This window comes from Camellia sinensis, chromosome 9 (genome assembly GCF_055761805.1).
Source record: "Camellia sinensis isolate YWXY chromosome 9, ASM5576180v1, whole genome shotgun sequence".
In the NCBI taxonomy this organism is placed as follows: domain Eukaryota; kingdom Viridiplantae; phylum Streptophyta; class Magnoliopsida; order Ericales; family Theaceae; genus Camellia; species Camellia sinensis.
The window spans coordinates 123,726,710-123,740,825 of record NC_138969.1 but is presented as its reverse complement, the minus strand read 5'-3'; the positions used below and the strand labels follow the sequence as shown (position 1 = coordinate 123,740,825).

The window sequence follows — 14,116 nt, the reverse complement described above, 5'->3', positions numbered from 1 at the left end:
GATGTTGTTGGGCCACTCCCAGCTGCACCGGGCAACCGTAAGTTCTTCATAGCCGCCACCGACTATTTCACCAAGTGGGTTGAGGCCGTGCCACTAGCAACCATAAGGGAAAAAGACGTGAAGAAGTTTGTATGGCAAAACGTGATCACCCGTTTCGGTATACCCAAGGCTCTCGTCTCGGATAATGGCGCTCAATTTGATGGTAAACTCTTTCGCGGATTTTGCGAAGAGTTGAAGATCGAGTTCTACAATTCGATGCCGGCTTATCCTCAATCAAATCGTCAAGCAGAGGCCTCAAACAAGACCATCCTGGACGGGCTGAAGAAGCGGCTTGAGAAGGCTAAGGGCAAGTGGGCTGAAGAACTCCCCAATGTGCTCTGGGCATACCGCACTACGCCAAGGCGGTCAACCGGGGAAACACCATTTGCTTTGGCCTACGGCATGGAGGCCGCCATCCCGTTGGAAATTAGCATGCCAACCATCCGCTCTGAAAATTTCCAGCCAGAGCTGAATAGTGAGGCGGTGGCATTGGAGTTGGACCTTGCTGAAGAAAAGAGGGAGCAAGCATTGATCCACATAGCGGCTTATCAACAAGAACTCTCCAAAAAATACAACAAGGCTGTGCACCCCAGGATGTTTAAGATCGGGGACTGGGTATTAAGAAAGGTGCTTGGCAACACGGTGGTCCCTGGCGAGGGAAAGCTCGGTGCAAATTGGGAAGGACCATACAAGGTGATTGGTCTTGCTGGTAAAGGGGCGTACCATCTGGAAGATATAGATGGCAAGGCTGTCCCCAGACCATGGAATACGGCCAACCTTAAAGTCTTTTACTTTTAAGATGTAATTTTCTTGTGTTGTTTAGCTTTTTTAGACCTTTAGCCTTTTGGCACTTAATGTAAAGGATAACAATGCTTTTGTAATGAAAAATAGCCCTCCTATTGTTTGGAATTACATCTTTGTACAATGGATTCGCAAGGACGCAAGGCAATTATGAATACCAGGGGCAAGAGACCGACCTGAATGGGACCGGACTGATTCCCCCTTGCTGGAATGAATGCAGACCGCACAAACAGTTGGAACATTGTCCAACGATTTAATTGGCGTATGGCTCCATTCGCATTAGGGCCGAGATGGTTTTTCTCGCCCCGTTGAAATGTTGGCGTCATGACCAACTCAACTGAAACATTGGTGTTTTGCCCAGTGTAGGGGGCCGAGCTGATTTTGCTCGGCCCAGTGGACATATTGGTGTCTTGCCCAATATGGAAAACGAGCGGAGTTTGCTCGGCAGAATTCTGAATGTTGGAATTTTGTCCAACGGATAAGAAGCCGAGCTGAATTTGCTTGGCCTAAAAGAAATGTTGGTGAGCTGATTTTGCTCGGTCACGTCGAAATTGCATGAAATTTACAAACTAATTAAGGCCGAGCATATTTTGCTCGAAAGAGTTAAGACGTCAGTTCATTTGAAAGTTCATGGAACCGACCTACTACTGATTAGCAAACGTTTGAAGTGATTTTAGCTCGTCAAATTGTACGGCACAGCCGACCTGGCAGTTGTGAATTGTTATCAATTGAATTAAGGAATCCATGCAGACGCAAACCGAACAGAAATAGAAGCTGAGCGAGCAAAAAGTCGAAAGTCTTCATTGATAATAGAAATTTAAGTACAAGACGGGGGGAACATAGCCCGATTACATTTAAAAAAAAAAAAAAAAACAACAACAAAAAAAAGGGTCAATCCAAGTCTACGTCAACCGTTTGTTCGGCGACTTGCACTATTTGCTCGGCCTCTTCCACATTTTGCTCGGGAAGGATTTCTTCGGCGTCATCGTCAGTTCCTTCCACCACGGCAACATCCTGATCTGCCTCTTCCTCTGCACCTGGAGATGCTTCGGGAGGATTTTGTTCGGCTAGTTTCACGGCGGCTGCTTCTTCCTCGGCCTCTTTCCTTGCATCCGTGATGAGCCGATTTTGGGTGGCCTTGGAGTATGCCTGCATGTAGACCGGGATATAGGCAGCAGGCGGATTGATGAACATGTCAGAATCCTGACCAAGACCAACTTTCTCCACGGCAGCTTTCCAGCCGCATTGGAAAAAGATGTCCTTGGTCGCTTGGACCTGCCGTTTGTAGGTCTTCTCGCCCTGCGCGTATCCCCGGTCTTCTGCATCATCTACGGCCTTGTCCTTCTCGGCTTTGTATGCATCGCGCAATTTCCTCAGCTCGGTGAGATACCGAGCCTTCGTCGACTTCACGGCCCGAAGTTTGTCCTCGTTAGCTCGGTCAACCTTTTGGCTCAGGATATCTCGCTCGGCCTCAACTGCTTCCTGCGCTGCTTTGAGCTTTGCTATCTCGTCCTTTTGAGCCTTATTCTCGGCTATGGCATCCCGCAGGCTCTGCCGCACTTTGATCATCCGGTCGTGGGCCAAGTAGTTCTTTTGCGCGGCCTGAAAACAAGTGAGAGATCGTCAGTATTCGAAAAATCGCGCAAAAACCAAGCAAACAGTTGACGTAAAAAATGGAGAACTTACCAGCACTATGGATTTCGCCGCCGAGTGGAGGACCTTGAGGTCGGAAAGCTCGTCATGTTTTTTCATATCGGCGGGCAAGATCAACCCCTTGGTCAAATTGAAACCAAGTGAGTAGTCCTTGTCCGCGTACACAGAGTTTTCAGCAGAAACTGCTCGGCCCTGGTATTTGAACTCGGGTGCCCAGACCGGGGGGGCTGGGCCCTTGGATTTGCTGGTCCGTGGTTGCTCGGTCTGGTCCCGGAGCTTGGTAGAGATGTGATCGGTGGAGTCTTCATCCGCCAAACGCGGCCCGATTTTCTCGTTCCTCGGCCGCTTCTTGGACCGACCAGCCGGTTGCTCGCTGGCAAGCGCCAGCACTGCCCCGTCTCCCTGCACGGCGGGTGTGGAAGATGTGCCACCGGTTGCCTCTAGGTTTTGGGGCTTGTCTTCTTCCCCGGTGATCAAGGACTTGATGGCACTGATTTTCGCCATTTCTTGCTCGGCGGTGAGTGGAATAAGCCTGATCGGTGGTAGGTTTGGATCCGGTTCTAGGGTTGGCGCACGCAGAAAATCGGTAACCCAGCTCCTGCGCAGCGCGATGTAATGGTAGGTCTGATCGAAGCCGAGCAATTTCGAAGCCTCCCTCTCCTCAGCAGGATGGCGCAGCAGGACTCTGATGGCCTCTTGGTTGGCCCGGTAGTAGTCTGCTGCTAGGTGCTTATCTGCAAAAAGAAGACAAGTGTTAGATCGGCATGGAAAATAATTGATACATAAAGAAAATAGCGCGGTCAGCCGAGAAACTCACCGGCACTACCAAAATCCTTTCTAATATACCATCCCGGTATGGGTGCCTCGGTGTCCTAATAGCGACTGGACACCCACAGGAAGTCGTCGTCGTTGGTCTCCTTGTCCGGGTTACCCTCTATTAATTTTGCTCGGCCCTTCTTCACTATGAGGTACCAGCAAAACCCGCTCTTATTTCTACTAAGACTATACTGATGGAAAATTTCAGCCAGACCGAGATTGAGACCGAGCCTCCGGTTCAGTTCGGCGACCCCGTTTATTATTTTGTAAGTGTTATTTGAAACTTGGATCGGGCAAAGCCTTGTCTGCCTCAAAAACTCACAGATCAAAGGCTGGACCGGGAAGTGGAGCCCTCCCTTTACTATTGACACGACCGTAAAGGGGCACCGGTCTAGATCTCCCCAAGGGGTGTCTCCCTTTTTGGCGAGCTCTAAGATGACGTCATTTGGGATGTTGTAATCCCTGCGAAACTCGGCCATCGCACCGGGCGAGCTAACCATATAGCGGTACTTCCCCATCTATCTCGGTCTTATTTGATATAGTGTATATCTCGGTCAAAAATGTTGGTGGGTCTGCTCGGACTCTGAGCTCTACCAGTTAGTGTTGGACTGGCTTGGTCGGTCCTATTTGTTCTGCATTGTTAAGAAATGAGGCTAAGGGTTAGCGCGGCATAAATTCCACGACTCCTATTGGAAATAGCTCAGTGAAAGGATTTTTGATGTTTTACTGGCCTGACCCCTATCTCGGCCAGATTACTTGGTCGATCTCCTAGCTCGGTTCATTCCAATTTACAAATTTTATGGAGTATTCAGCTCGGTTAGGCTTTGAAGTGAAAGTTACAGCTCGGTGCTTCCTATTTACCAATCTAATTAAAGTATCCGGCTCGGTTGAGACCTCGGTAAGAAGCTACAAACCAGTTTTTGCTCGGCTATAGCCCTACCAATGGATCTAAATGAGCGTTTAGCTCGGTTCTACCCAGATTTCAGCTGTTCATCTCAGAAGTGGGGCGAACTCGTTTGAACTAGGGAGGAACGGGGGGTTCAGAGGCCCCCTTCTATTCTCAAGGTTACCATTTGCCCTAGGGTGTGCAGGTTCTAAGCAAAGAGAGGGGGCACTGGTGGTTACAAACAAAAATAAACAAAAATACGAAGCATAGTGACATGGGAATGAAGAACATGTATGGAAAAACTTTGAGAAGTAGAAGCAAAAGATGCAAGGGGGGGTAGTGTGACATACCAGAAGGATAGGTGCGAGGGTGAACGCGACCTCGAGAGCTCGATTGTGGCCTTCGAAAGGATTTGAAATGGGGGATATGGCACAGAAACAGCAATGACAATGGTTCGAAAGCTTGGGAGGTTTAGGGCTTGTGTGGAAGAGAAGGTGAAAAGTGAAGGGTTTTAGGCCTTTCGTTGGAATACAAAAGAGAGGGGAAGGAACCCCAAACGGCTGAGCCGTTTGAATTTTGCGCGTGCAGAACAACTGGCTGTACGACCCAGTGGCGTGAAGCCACGTGGCACTGGAAACGTGAATGTCAGTACGGCTGTACGACCTTTGATGAGACTGCGGAGGAAATGGCCGACCAAACGGGACAGCTCGGCGATAGATATGCCCCCAATCATGCTCGGCTTGGTGATGGCGCAACTCATCCGTTAGCTCGGTCACGATGGTAACCCCAGTCACGACTAGGTCGGATGGGGTTAAGGGGCAATTGAGATGGGAGATTTGCCCCGGTAGTACGGCCGAGCTAAGATGGAACGGATCTGTTTTGCTCGGTCTTAAAGACCGGCTGACCGGCGTGAACTAAGCTTGGCCGAGCTGCGACTCGCAAATATTCGGCAGTGCACACAGCCAAGTGGCGAGACCGGGCTACGGATAGCTCGGGCTAAACTATGGACAAGCGAGGGTTGGTACGTCTCTGACCGGTGAGCCGAGATGGGCAGATTCCAGAGAACCTCGGATGAAGGTAGAACGGACGGAGGCCGGCATGCCTCGCGACCGGTATGCCACGACAAACCGGTCAACTCCAGCCCGGCCCATGAGCATCACCCCGCCGCCCCTTTGCCAAGGGGCAATTCGATGGGGCATAGCGCGGTTGAGCGCCTGTAGTGATAGTTCTTCGTAGGAGATAGGCCGGTCGTGGTACTGCGGTCAGATGTGCCACTTGGGCCAATGGCACGAGGGAAGGGACATCTGCTCCATGCATGCCTCAATACCGTTAGGCAGTTCTGCGTGTACTGATGGGAGGACTAAGCCTTTACACGCGTAAGGTGGTAAAAGGCGAGCACTGCCACCTGTCTTGGGAAGGACAGCAGAGGTAGTGCGCGCATAATCTTGAGGCTGCATGGCCAGCCTTGAAATAGGGAGGAGGACGAACGTTAGAGGTATGCAACTTCTCCCCCAAAAGAAAAGACTCTCTCTCTATCTGTCTTCTCCTTCCTCAAGTGGACTGACTTGATCGTCGGAGGGTCTATCCGGCACACCACCGCCGGGCAGCTCACCGTTTCTTTGTTACCAGGTAGACGCCGTCAAGAGAGGCTTGGAGTACAAGGAGTACGGAAAGTAGAGGATATTTCGCCCCCGTACAGTAGTAATCATAGAATTAAGGATCAGAGGTCACCAAGGTAGAGTTCTTAGCTATAATTTGGGCTTCTCAATTGACCAAGTCGTCCAATATAACATACTTTTTGACACCATGCAAGAGGTTCATGCTTGGGTTAAGGTCCACTCTTTACCCTCTCATTTTTTATTTTCTACAATCTATGCCAGTCCTTACTTTAATATTCGTAAAAATCTATGGGAAAATCTTAAACATGTTGCTGACCAACAAACCTTCTAATGGCTTTGGATGGGTGATTTTAATAAGGTTCATACTAATGAAGACAAGTCAGGAGGCAGACTTATAAACCCCTACAGAGCCATGAAATTCAAAAACATTGCATTGATTATTGTGGTATGCTTGACCTAGGATTCTCTAAACCTTGTTTTACTTGGACAAACCTAAGAATTAGTGGTGGACTTATCCGTGAACAGATTAATAGATGCTAGGGAAATGAGAGTTGGTGTAATCTCTTCCCTAAAACCTCGGTTGACCATTGCCCAGTCCTCCATAATACAAATCCTCCTTGGTCTAATAGGTCTAACTGGCCTTTTAGATTTGAAACAATTTGGTTACATGACACTTCCCTCTTTTTGGTCGTCAAAGAGAGTTGAAATAGCGGGAACACTTCTTTCTTAGCTGGAGTTGATAAGTTTATTCACAAGGTGACCATCTGGAACAAAGAGTGTTTTGGCAACGTCTTTTTTAAAACAAAAAAAAAAGATGTTGAAGTCTAAACTCTTGGGCATTCAAAAAACTTTGGAGGATGGTCCTTCTCATTTTCTCTCTAATTTAGAAATAACCCTTACCTCTGGAAGGTGATCGAAACTCAATATTTTTTCATCAATTCGTCATTTCTCATTGTAGAAGAAATAAGATCCTTGAGCTAAAAGACAATAATCATTGCTGGATTTTTGAAGAGGATAGGCTCAAATCCCTATTAACCACTTATTTTTCCATCCTTTTTACCTCTAAGTCCGAAGCTATACCTCTGAATGACAGCACTAATCTCATGTTTCCCTCGTTGGGTCACCACGACATCTTGTCGGTTATCTCCAACCCTGATGAGATCAAAGCTGTTCTGTCCACCTTTAAACCTTAGAAAGTTCCAGGCCCTAATGACCTACATCCCATCTTTTTTTCAAAGATGTTGAGATATTATTGCTCATTGTGTAATCTAAATCATCACTACCATCTTTGTTGAAGGTCGCATGAAGCCCAACCTAAACCACACCCTCATTTGTCTAATCCTAAAAATCACTAGCCCTGAGCTTGTAATTTTTTCAATACCATTTATAAGTTGGTCACCAAGATTCTAATAACCAAACTTAGACCTTTTCTCGATGAGATCATCAACCATTGTCAATCTAGTTTTATTCCTAGTCATAATGGCATTGGTAATGTGGTTATTGTTCAGGAAATGGTCCACTCATTCAAATACAAAAAAGGAAAAAAAAGGCAACAGTCTCATTAAGAGTTATATTATTTTTCAAATTTTCCCCTCTGTGGATTAAACTGATCATGTCTTGTGTTTTCTCATCTTCCATGGCCATCCTCTTCAATGGTGGTGTTACTGACACTTTCTATCCCTCTAGAGGCATCCGCCAACGAGATTCCTTGTCCCCCTACCTATTTATTCTCTACATGGAGTACCTCTTTATTTCCATATTTGAAGCCTATGCAAATAAGAATTGAAAGCCCATTACAGTGTCTAGGTCAAGACCACCTCTATCTCATATCTTCTTCGTAGATGATTTAATTCTTTTTGGAGAAGCCATTGAAGCAAACTGTGTTGTCATTGCCGAAATCCTTCAAAACTTTTGCCTTCTCTTGGGCCAAAAAGTAAATTATACCAAGTTAAAAGTCCTTTTCTCAAATAATGTGGATGAGAGAACTAAGACCCAACTGACCACTACTCTCCAAATCCGTAGTACCTTTCTTTAGGTAAGTACCTAGGTTGCCTAATCCACCATGATAGACCAAAGCTAGTTCATTCCAATTTATCATTGATAAACTCAACAAGCTTATGGGTTCGAAAGCTAAAACCCTCTCTCTTGCTGGTTGATGCACTCTCATTCAAGTTGTCAATAGAGGAATTCCTACTTATATCATGCAATGCAATTCCTTCCTTAGCTCGGTTACCAAAACCATTGATAGGATTAATCGCAAGTTTCTTTGGGGTTCTACCGAGGAGAAATGCAGAATTCATTCTCTAAGTTGAGAGAGTGTCACTAAAGCCAAGAAAAATTGGGGTCTAGGGATTAGGAAAACTAATATCACAAACAAAGTCACCTTGGCTAACCTTAATTGGAGGCTGAAATCCGAAAATTCATCCCTATGGGCTAGACTTATTAGAACAAAATATGGTAGTGGTGGCGGCAATAGGGCTTCCCTTTATTTGACGATGGTTAAGAGCGAGCCAAACTTTCTTCTTGAAAGGACTTAGAAAATAAGTTAGAAGTGGCATTGATACTTCATTCTAGTTTGAGGATTGTACCGGCATTATTCCTCTGTGGAAAACCTCACCTCTGATTAGTGCTAAACTATGTTTAAGCATGATAAGTAACTTATAAGAATGATATCCTGAATCGATTGTATGAGTGTATTGTTTTGAATGCATTTTATATGTTTGATTTCTGAATGAATCTGTTCATGTTTTAATTTCGAACTGCGAATTGAAGGTCTTATCGGCGACCGAATCAGAAATCGATTAGTGTTATATGTTAATTAGGATTTATGTGATTTTATGGTAGCTTTAATTAAAATTCGATTTGGAATGATTAGATTATATTAGATATTGTTAAATTACAATAGTTTGGATTTATTACAAGATTGCCATTGAGTGGCTAATTCTAGACCATTGTTTAGTCTTGATTCATATTTGTTTGGCACTATCACTTTCCATCCTCTAGAGACCAAACGTGAGGGAGAGAGAGAGAGAGCCTTGGAAGAAAATTGATTTCAACAAGAAGTAGCTTGGAGATTTAGAAGAATTGAAAGAGAATTGGCAAAATTGAGCTTCCACATCTAGAATTCAAGACCTAAGGTAGGAATTCACCTTCTTCATTATGAAATTAAGTTGTTTCTTGCATGGTTCATGGAGATTTGGAGTTTAAAGTCAAGAATTAATTTGAAAGAGTTGAATTGTGAGCTAATTCATGCACGCATGTACATGTTCTAGCATTTTGAGGTTGTTTTCATGAAAATTCTTACACGCATGTCCACATTTTAGTTATGGTCCACGAATCCATCATGTTTTTGTAGGGATTGACTCATTTGATCATGTGTTAGAAGCTTTGAATTCAATGAACACATGCATGATATATTTACATCATGTTCTTGAAGTTTTAATTGAAATTGTGTTCAATTATCTCACCTTTGGGCTTGATTTTACAAAATTGATCTTCAAAACATGTTGTAGTATGAGTTTGCAAGTGTTTTCCAGAAAATTGGCCCAAAAGGTTGAGTTTTGATGTGTTGAATGCTTAGTTTGAGCTTTGAAGGCAAATTTGGAAATTCCAGATTTGGCTTCCACGCTCGAGCGAAGGATTCCACGCTCGAGTGACCATCATTTTGTTCAGAGCTCCGCTCGAGCGACAGAATGCTGGCTCGAGCGTAGATTACAAGCTCTCAGGTTTTTGGTGCACGCAAACGCACGCTCGAGCGACGAGACCTGCGTTTGAGCGAAGAGCTGTATCTCACGCTCGAGCGAGCATCGAGCGGGGATTTTCAACATCCAGTACTTTTGCATTTTTACAGGCCGTTCGAGCGAGGAAGTCCACGCTCGAGCAACCCCTCTGTTTTGGAAAGCTCGCTCGAGCGTAGAAAGCAACGCTCGAGCGAGACCCCTGTTTTCAGCAGATTTTGAAACGTGTTTTAAAGTGCATTTTTGCATCCTCATTCCATCCTAGGCATTATTAGGCCAAGTTTAAGGCATCTTAATGATGATAATGTTATAGAACCACACCATATATAATTAGGGGCTAAGTTATTAATCCCGAGTGTGTGTTCGTTCTGCAACTATAGGGTTGGTATCCGAGGACGCTCGTTAGCTTGTCTATATCCCATTGCTCTGTGAGTAATAATGTTGTAAAAATATGTTCAATTATGATTATTTTCTGAATGATCAACTGTACTGCTTACTGAAATGCTATTGTTCAATGAATGAATGTTTGTCCTATTTGTAAACTGTACTCGTGGCATCCATAACAATCTACTGTTATTGTTACTGCTACTGTTACAGAGATCTCTGTTGGTTCCAATGTTGGGGCCACTACTGTTTACTGTTATGATGGCCATCAACTGACTGTTCGGTCTGTTAAGACCTACTGTACTGTTTTGCTATTGGACGTACCACGTACAATTGTTATGAATTCTAAATGACTGTTTTAATTAATGAAAGGGCATTTATTCTTAACCCCTTTACGCATTTGTTATTTACTGGGCTTTAGCTCACTATTTATATTTATATGTAGGCGTCCAGGCACCAGACTGATGCTAGGAGCGTCAGGTTAAGCTCTTGTTTTGTCAAGCCAACCATCGCGCCTGACTTCGAGGTTCCAAGTTCGTTGAAGCTAAGGCTATTTTGGGGTGTCTCAGTTTCACCCTCATGTCTCTGTTTTGTAATAAATGTTTAAGACTTGGCTGTACAGTTATAGTTAGGGATTTGGTCCCTGACATGGATGTTTGTGTATATGTCGCATGTACATATGTTTTGGTTATCAATGTGGCATGTTTATAAAAAGTCTTTTTGCATTCAGACTGTTACAGCTCATTGGACATCTTTTATTTACTATTTTGGCTTCTGCCAGCCCCTTTACTTTGTATTACTTTCATTACTGTTAAGCAGGCCTTCGGTAATTACGGATTACTGGCCGATTGCGATGCTAAACCCATAGGGGCGGGTTTGGGTCGTGACAGAGTGGTATCAAAGCGATACCAAGCACGAGTTATACCGCACACATGTGTCCAAATGAGCTATAGGATGTCCTAGAAAAGTAATTAGGGCATTGCATGAGCATGAGAAAGTGTGTGTGGCTATGATATGAATATATGTGTTAATGTGTTAACATGCTTAAGTCAGCAACTTCCTATGTTTATTCTTCCATATTACCTATAGTGAAATGGAGAACACAAGAAATGCCGATGAATCTGAATCATCTGAGGCAAGAATGGCAAGGTTAGAAAGAACAGTTGAATTATTGACTGAAGCCCTAAGATAATAACAGAACCAACAGCCCCCACCTCCTCCAGTACAACCCGAACAGAATGTTAATGATGATATAATTACTTTGACATAGAAGTTCAGCAAAATGAAACCGCCATCATTCCAAGAAGGCCTTGAATCATTAAAGGCCGAAGCATGGGTGCTAGAAACTGAAAAATTGTTCGAAGTGTTTCCTTGTTCAGAGGCACACAAGGTGTTACTAGCTACCTTCATTTTACAAGAAAAGGCCAGACGGTGGTGGATGCTCGTGCGTGACACCAACAATGCTATGACTTGGGCTCAGTTTAAGGAGTCCTTCTTTGAAAAATACTTTTCCTAGTGCGTCCGAGACCGCAAGGTGACTGAGTTTGAACAGTTGAAACAAGGTACTATATCGGTAGCAGAGTATGAATCTAAATTCACCGAACTCGCCAGATATGCACCACACATGGTGGACACTGATTATAAAAAGGCCAGGAAGTTTGAAGGCGACATTCATGTCAAGATACTTGATCGAATTAATGTTCTGAAGTTACTTAAATATGTGGATGTTCTTGACCGAGCAATAATAACTGAGTCGAATATCGAGGCATTAAAACAGACTGAAACACCCGCGACCAAGTGGCGCGGTAAGAGACGGGGCTTTAAGTTTAAGAAAGGCCGAACAGTTCATTGAATAAGAGCAGAACAGAGGGTCAACAAACAGTTCTAGTCAGGGAAGTAGTTCCATACCACTCTGTTCCGAATGTGGAAAGAGGCATAAAGGGGTTTGCTATAAAATTTATAGTGCTTGTTACACGTGTGGCAAGGTGGGCCACATGGTCAAAGATTGCCCTTCCACTTCCCAAGGCAATAGTAAAGCTACAGCTAGCGTCGCAACATCAACTGTCACACCAAAACTCAACCTCAAAGCTACTGGAAATGAGCCTTTAAGGCAAGGTCGAGTGTTTGCACTCGTGCCGGGAGATGTGCAGAATACCGAGACAGTTGTGTCAGGTATACTCTCAATTTGTGCTCAAAATGCTTATATTCTGATTGATTCGGGGTCTACACATTCATTTGTCTCGCATGCTTTTTCGCGAAAATTAAATAGACCACTGGAACCCATGAACTATTTGTTAGCTGTATCTTTACCCGCTGGGGGATCCATGACTTGTGCTTATGTGTATCCTGCATGTGAAATTGTTGTTGGGGATGTACACTTGTATATTGATTTACTGCCTTTGAACATTGATCATTTCGATGTAATTTTGGGAATGGACTGGTTAACAAAATATCATGCTACCATAGACTGTGTAACGAAACAAGTTGTTTTCTGTCCACCTGGATTGCCTGAATTTGTGTTTAATGGAGTTGGTGTAGTACCTCCCCCATACCTCATTTCGTCCATGAAAGCTTTTAAATTGATTAAAAAGGGATGTAAAGGGTATCTATGTTGCATATTGACTGTACCTACTGATACTAAAGCTAATGTGGACAGTATTCCTATAGTCAGAGAATTCCCAGATGTTTTTCCAGATGATCTGCCAGGGGATTTGATTGATAGGGAGATTGAGTTCACTGTCGAAGTGTTACCAGGTACATAGCCAGTTTCCAAAGCTCCGTACAGGATGACACCTACAGAATTGAAAGAACTGAAAATTCAGCTGCAAGAATTGTTAGATAAGAAGTTCACCAGGTCCAGTACTTCGCCGTGGGGCGCACCAGTTCTTTTTGTGAAAAAGAAAGACGGCTCACTAAGACTCTGCATTGACTATCGTGAACTGAAAAAGGTAATAGTGAAAAACAAATGTCCATTGCCTCGTATTGATGATTTGTTTGACCAGTTACAGGGTGCCCAGGTTTTCTCCAAAATTGACCTTAGATCTGGATACCACCAGTTGAAAGTCAAACCAGGGGACATTGAAAAGACTACCTTTCGAACGAGGTATGGACATTATGAATTTCTTGCTATACCTTTCGGAGTTACTAATGCGCCTGCTACATTTATGGACCTTATGAACCAAATTTTCAAACCATTCCTCGATGACTTTGTGGTTGTTTTCATAGATGACATTTTGATTTATTCCAAGAATAAGGAAGAACATGAACGTTATTTGCGAATTGCTTTACAGACCTTAAGAGAATAGAAACTGTGTGCTAAACTGACAAAGTGTGAATTTTGGCTTGATAATGTTATGTTTTTGCGGCACGTAATTAGTAAGGATGGCATCTCCGTTGACCCATAGAAGATTGAAGCAATAATGAATTGGCCTAGACTGACTAATGTTACTGAAGTTCGAAGTTTCTTAGTCTTGGCCAGGTATTACAGAAGATTTGTGAAAGACTTCTCCAAAATTGCTCTACCATTGACTTAGTTGACTCAAAAGGGAATATCATTTGACTGGACCGATCAGAGAGAATCAGCTTTTCAAGAATTAAAGACTCGACTTGTGACTGCACCGATTCTTACCCTACCCTCAGGTACGGATGGATTTACTATTTTCAGTGATGCTTCTTATAAAGGTTTGGGATGTGTTTTAATGCAGAATGGTAAAGTTATTGCGTATGCTTCCCGACAGCTGAGTCCACATGAAAAGAACTACCCTACTCATGATTTGGAACTTGCGGCAGTGGTATTTGCATTGGAAATTTGGCGCCACTACCTATATAGGGCTACATGTGAGGTGTCACCGATCACAAGAGCTTAAAATATTTATTTACACAGAAAGAGTTGAACATGAGGCAACGAAGATGGTTAGAACTGATAAAAGACTATGGCTTGCAAATTCTGTACCATCCAGGGAAAGCTAACACCGTTGCTGATGCACTGAGTCGGAAATCGATTGGGAATTTGGTCTGTTTACTCACCGGACAGAAAGAATTGCTATGTGACCTTGAAACGTTCGAAGTTGAGATTGTTTTGCGTGAACAAGGTGGAACATTGGCTGCTATTTCTGCTCAACCGGCTCTCGTTGAAGAGATTAAAGAGAAACAACACCTAGATAACTATCTGAAAAAGATCA

General features: G+C 43.9%; 1 protein-coding gene across 1 annotated transcript; it reads left to right on the top strand.

Moving 5' to 3' along the window:
• The first annotated feature begins 441 nt into the window (after positions 1-441).
• Positions 442-837, top strand: LOC145799727 (uncharacterized). The gene has a single exon (XM_082889359.1). It carries the CDS (start codon positions 442-444, stop codon positions 835-837), a length of 396 nt encoding a protein of 131 aa, XP_082745485.1.
• The last annotated feature ends 13,279 nt before the right edge of the window (positions 838-14,116 follow it).

Excerpts from the sequence above, each read along its gene's own strand:
- LOC145799727 (XM_082889359.1), top strand. The coding sequence starts at position 442 with ATGGAGGCCGCCATCCCGTTGGAAATTAGCATGCCAACCATCCGCTCT.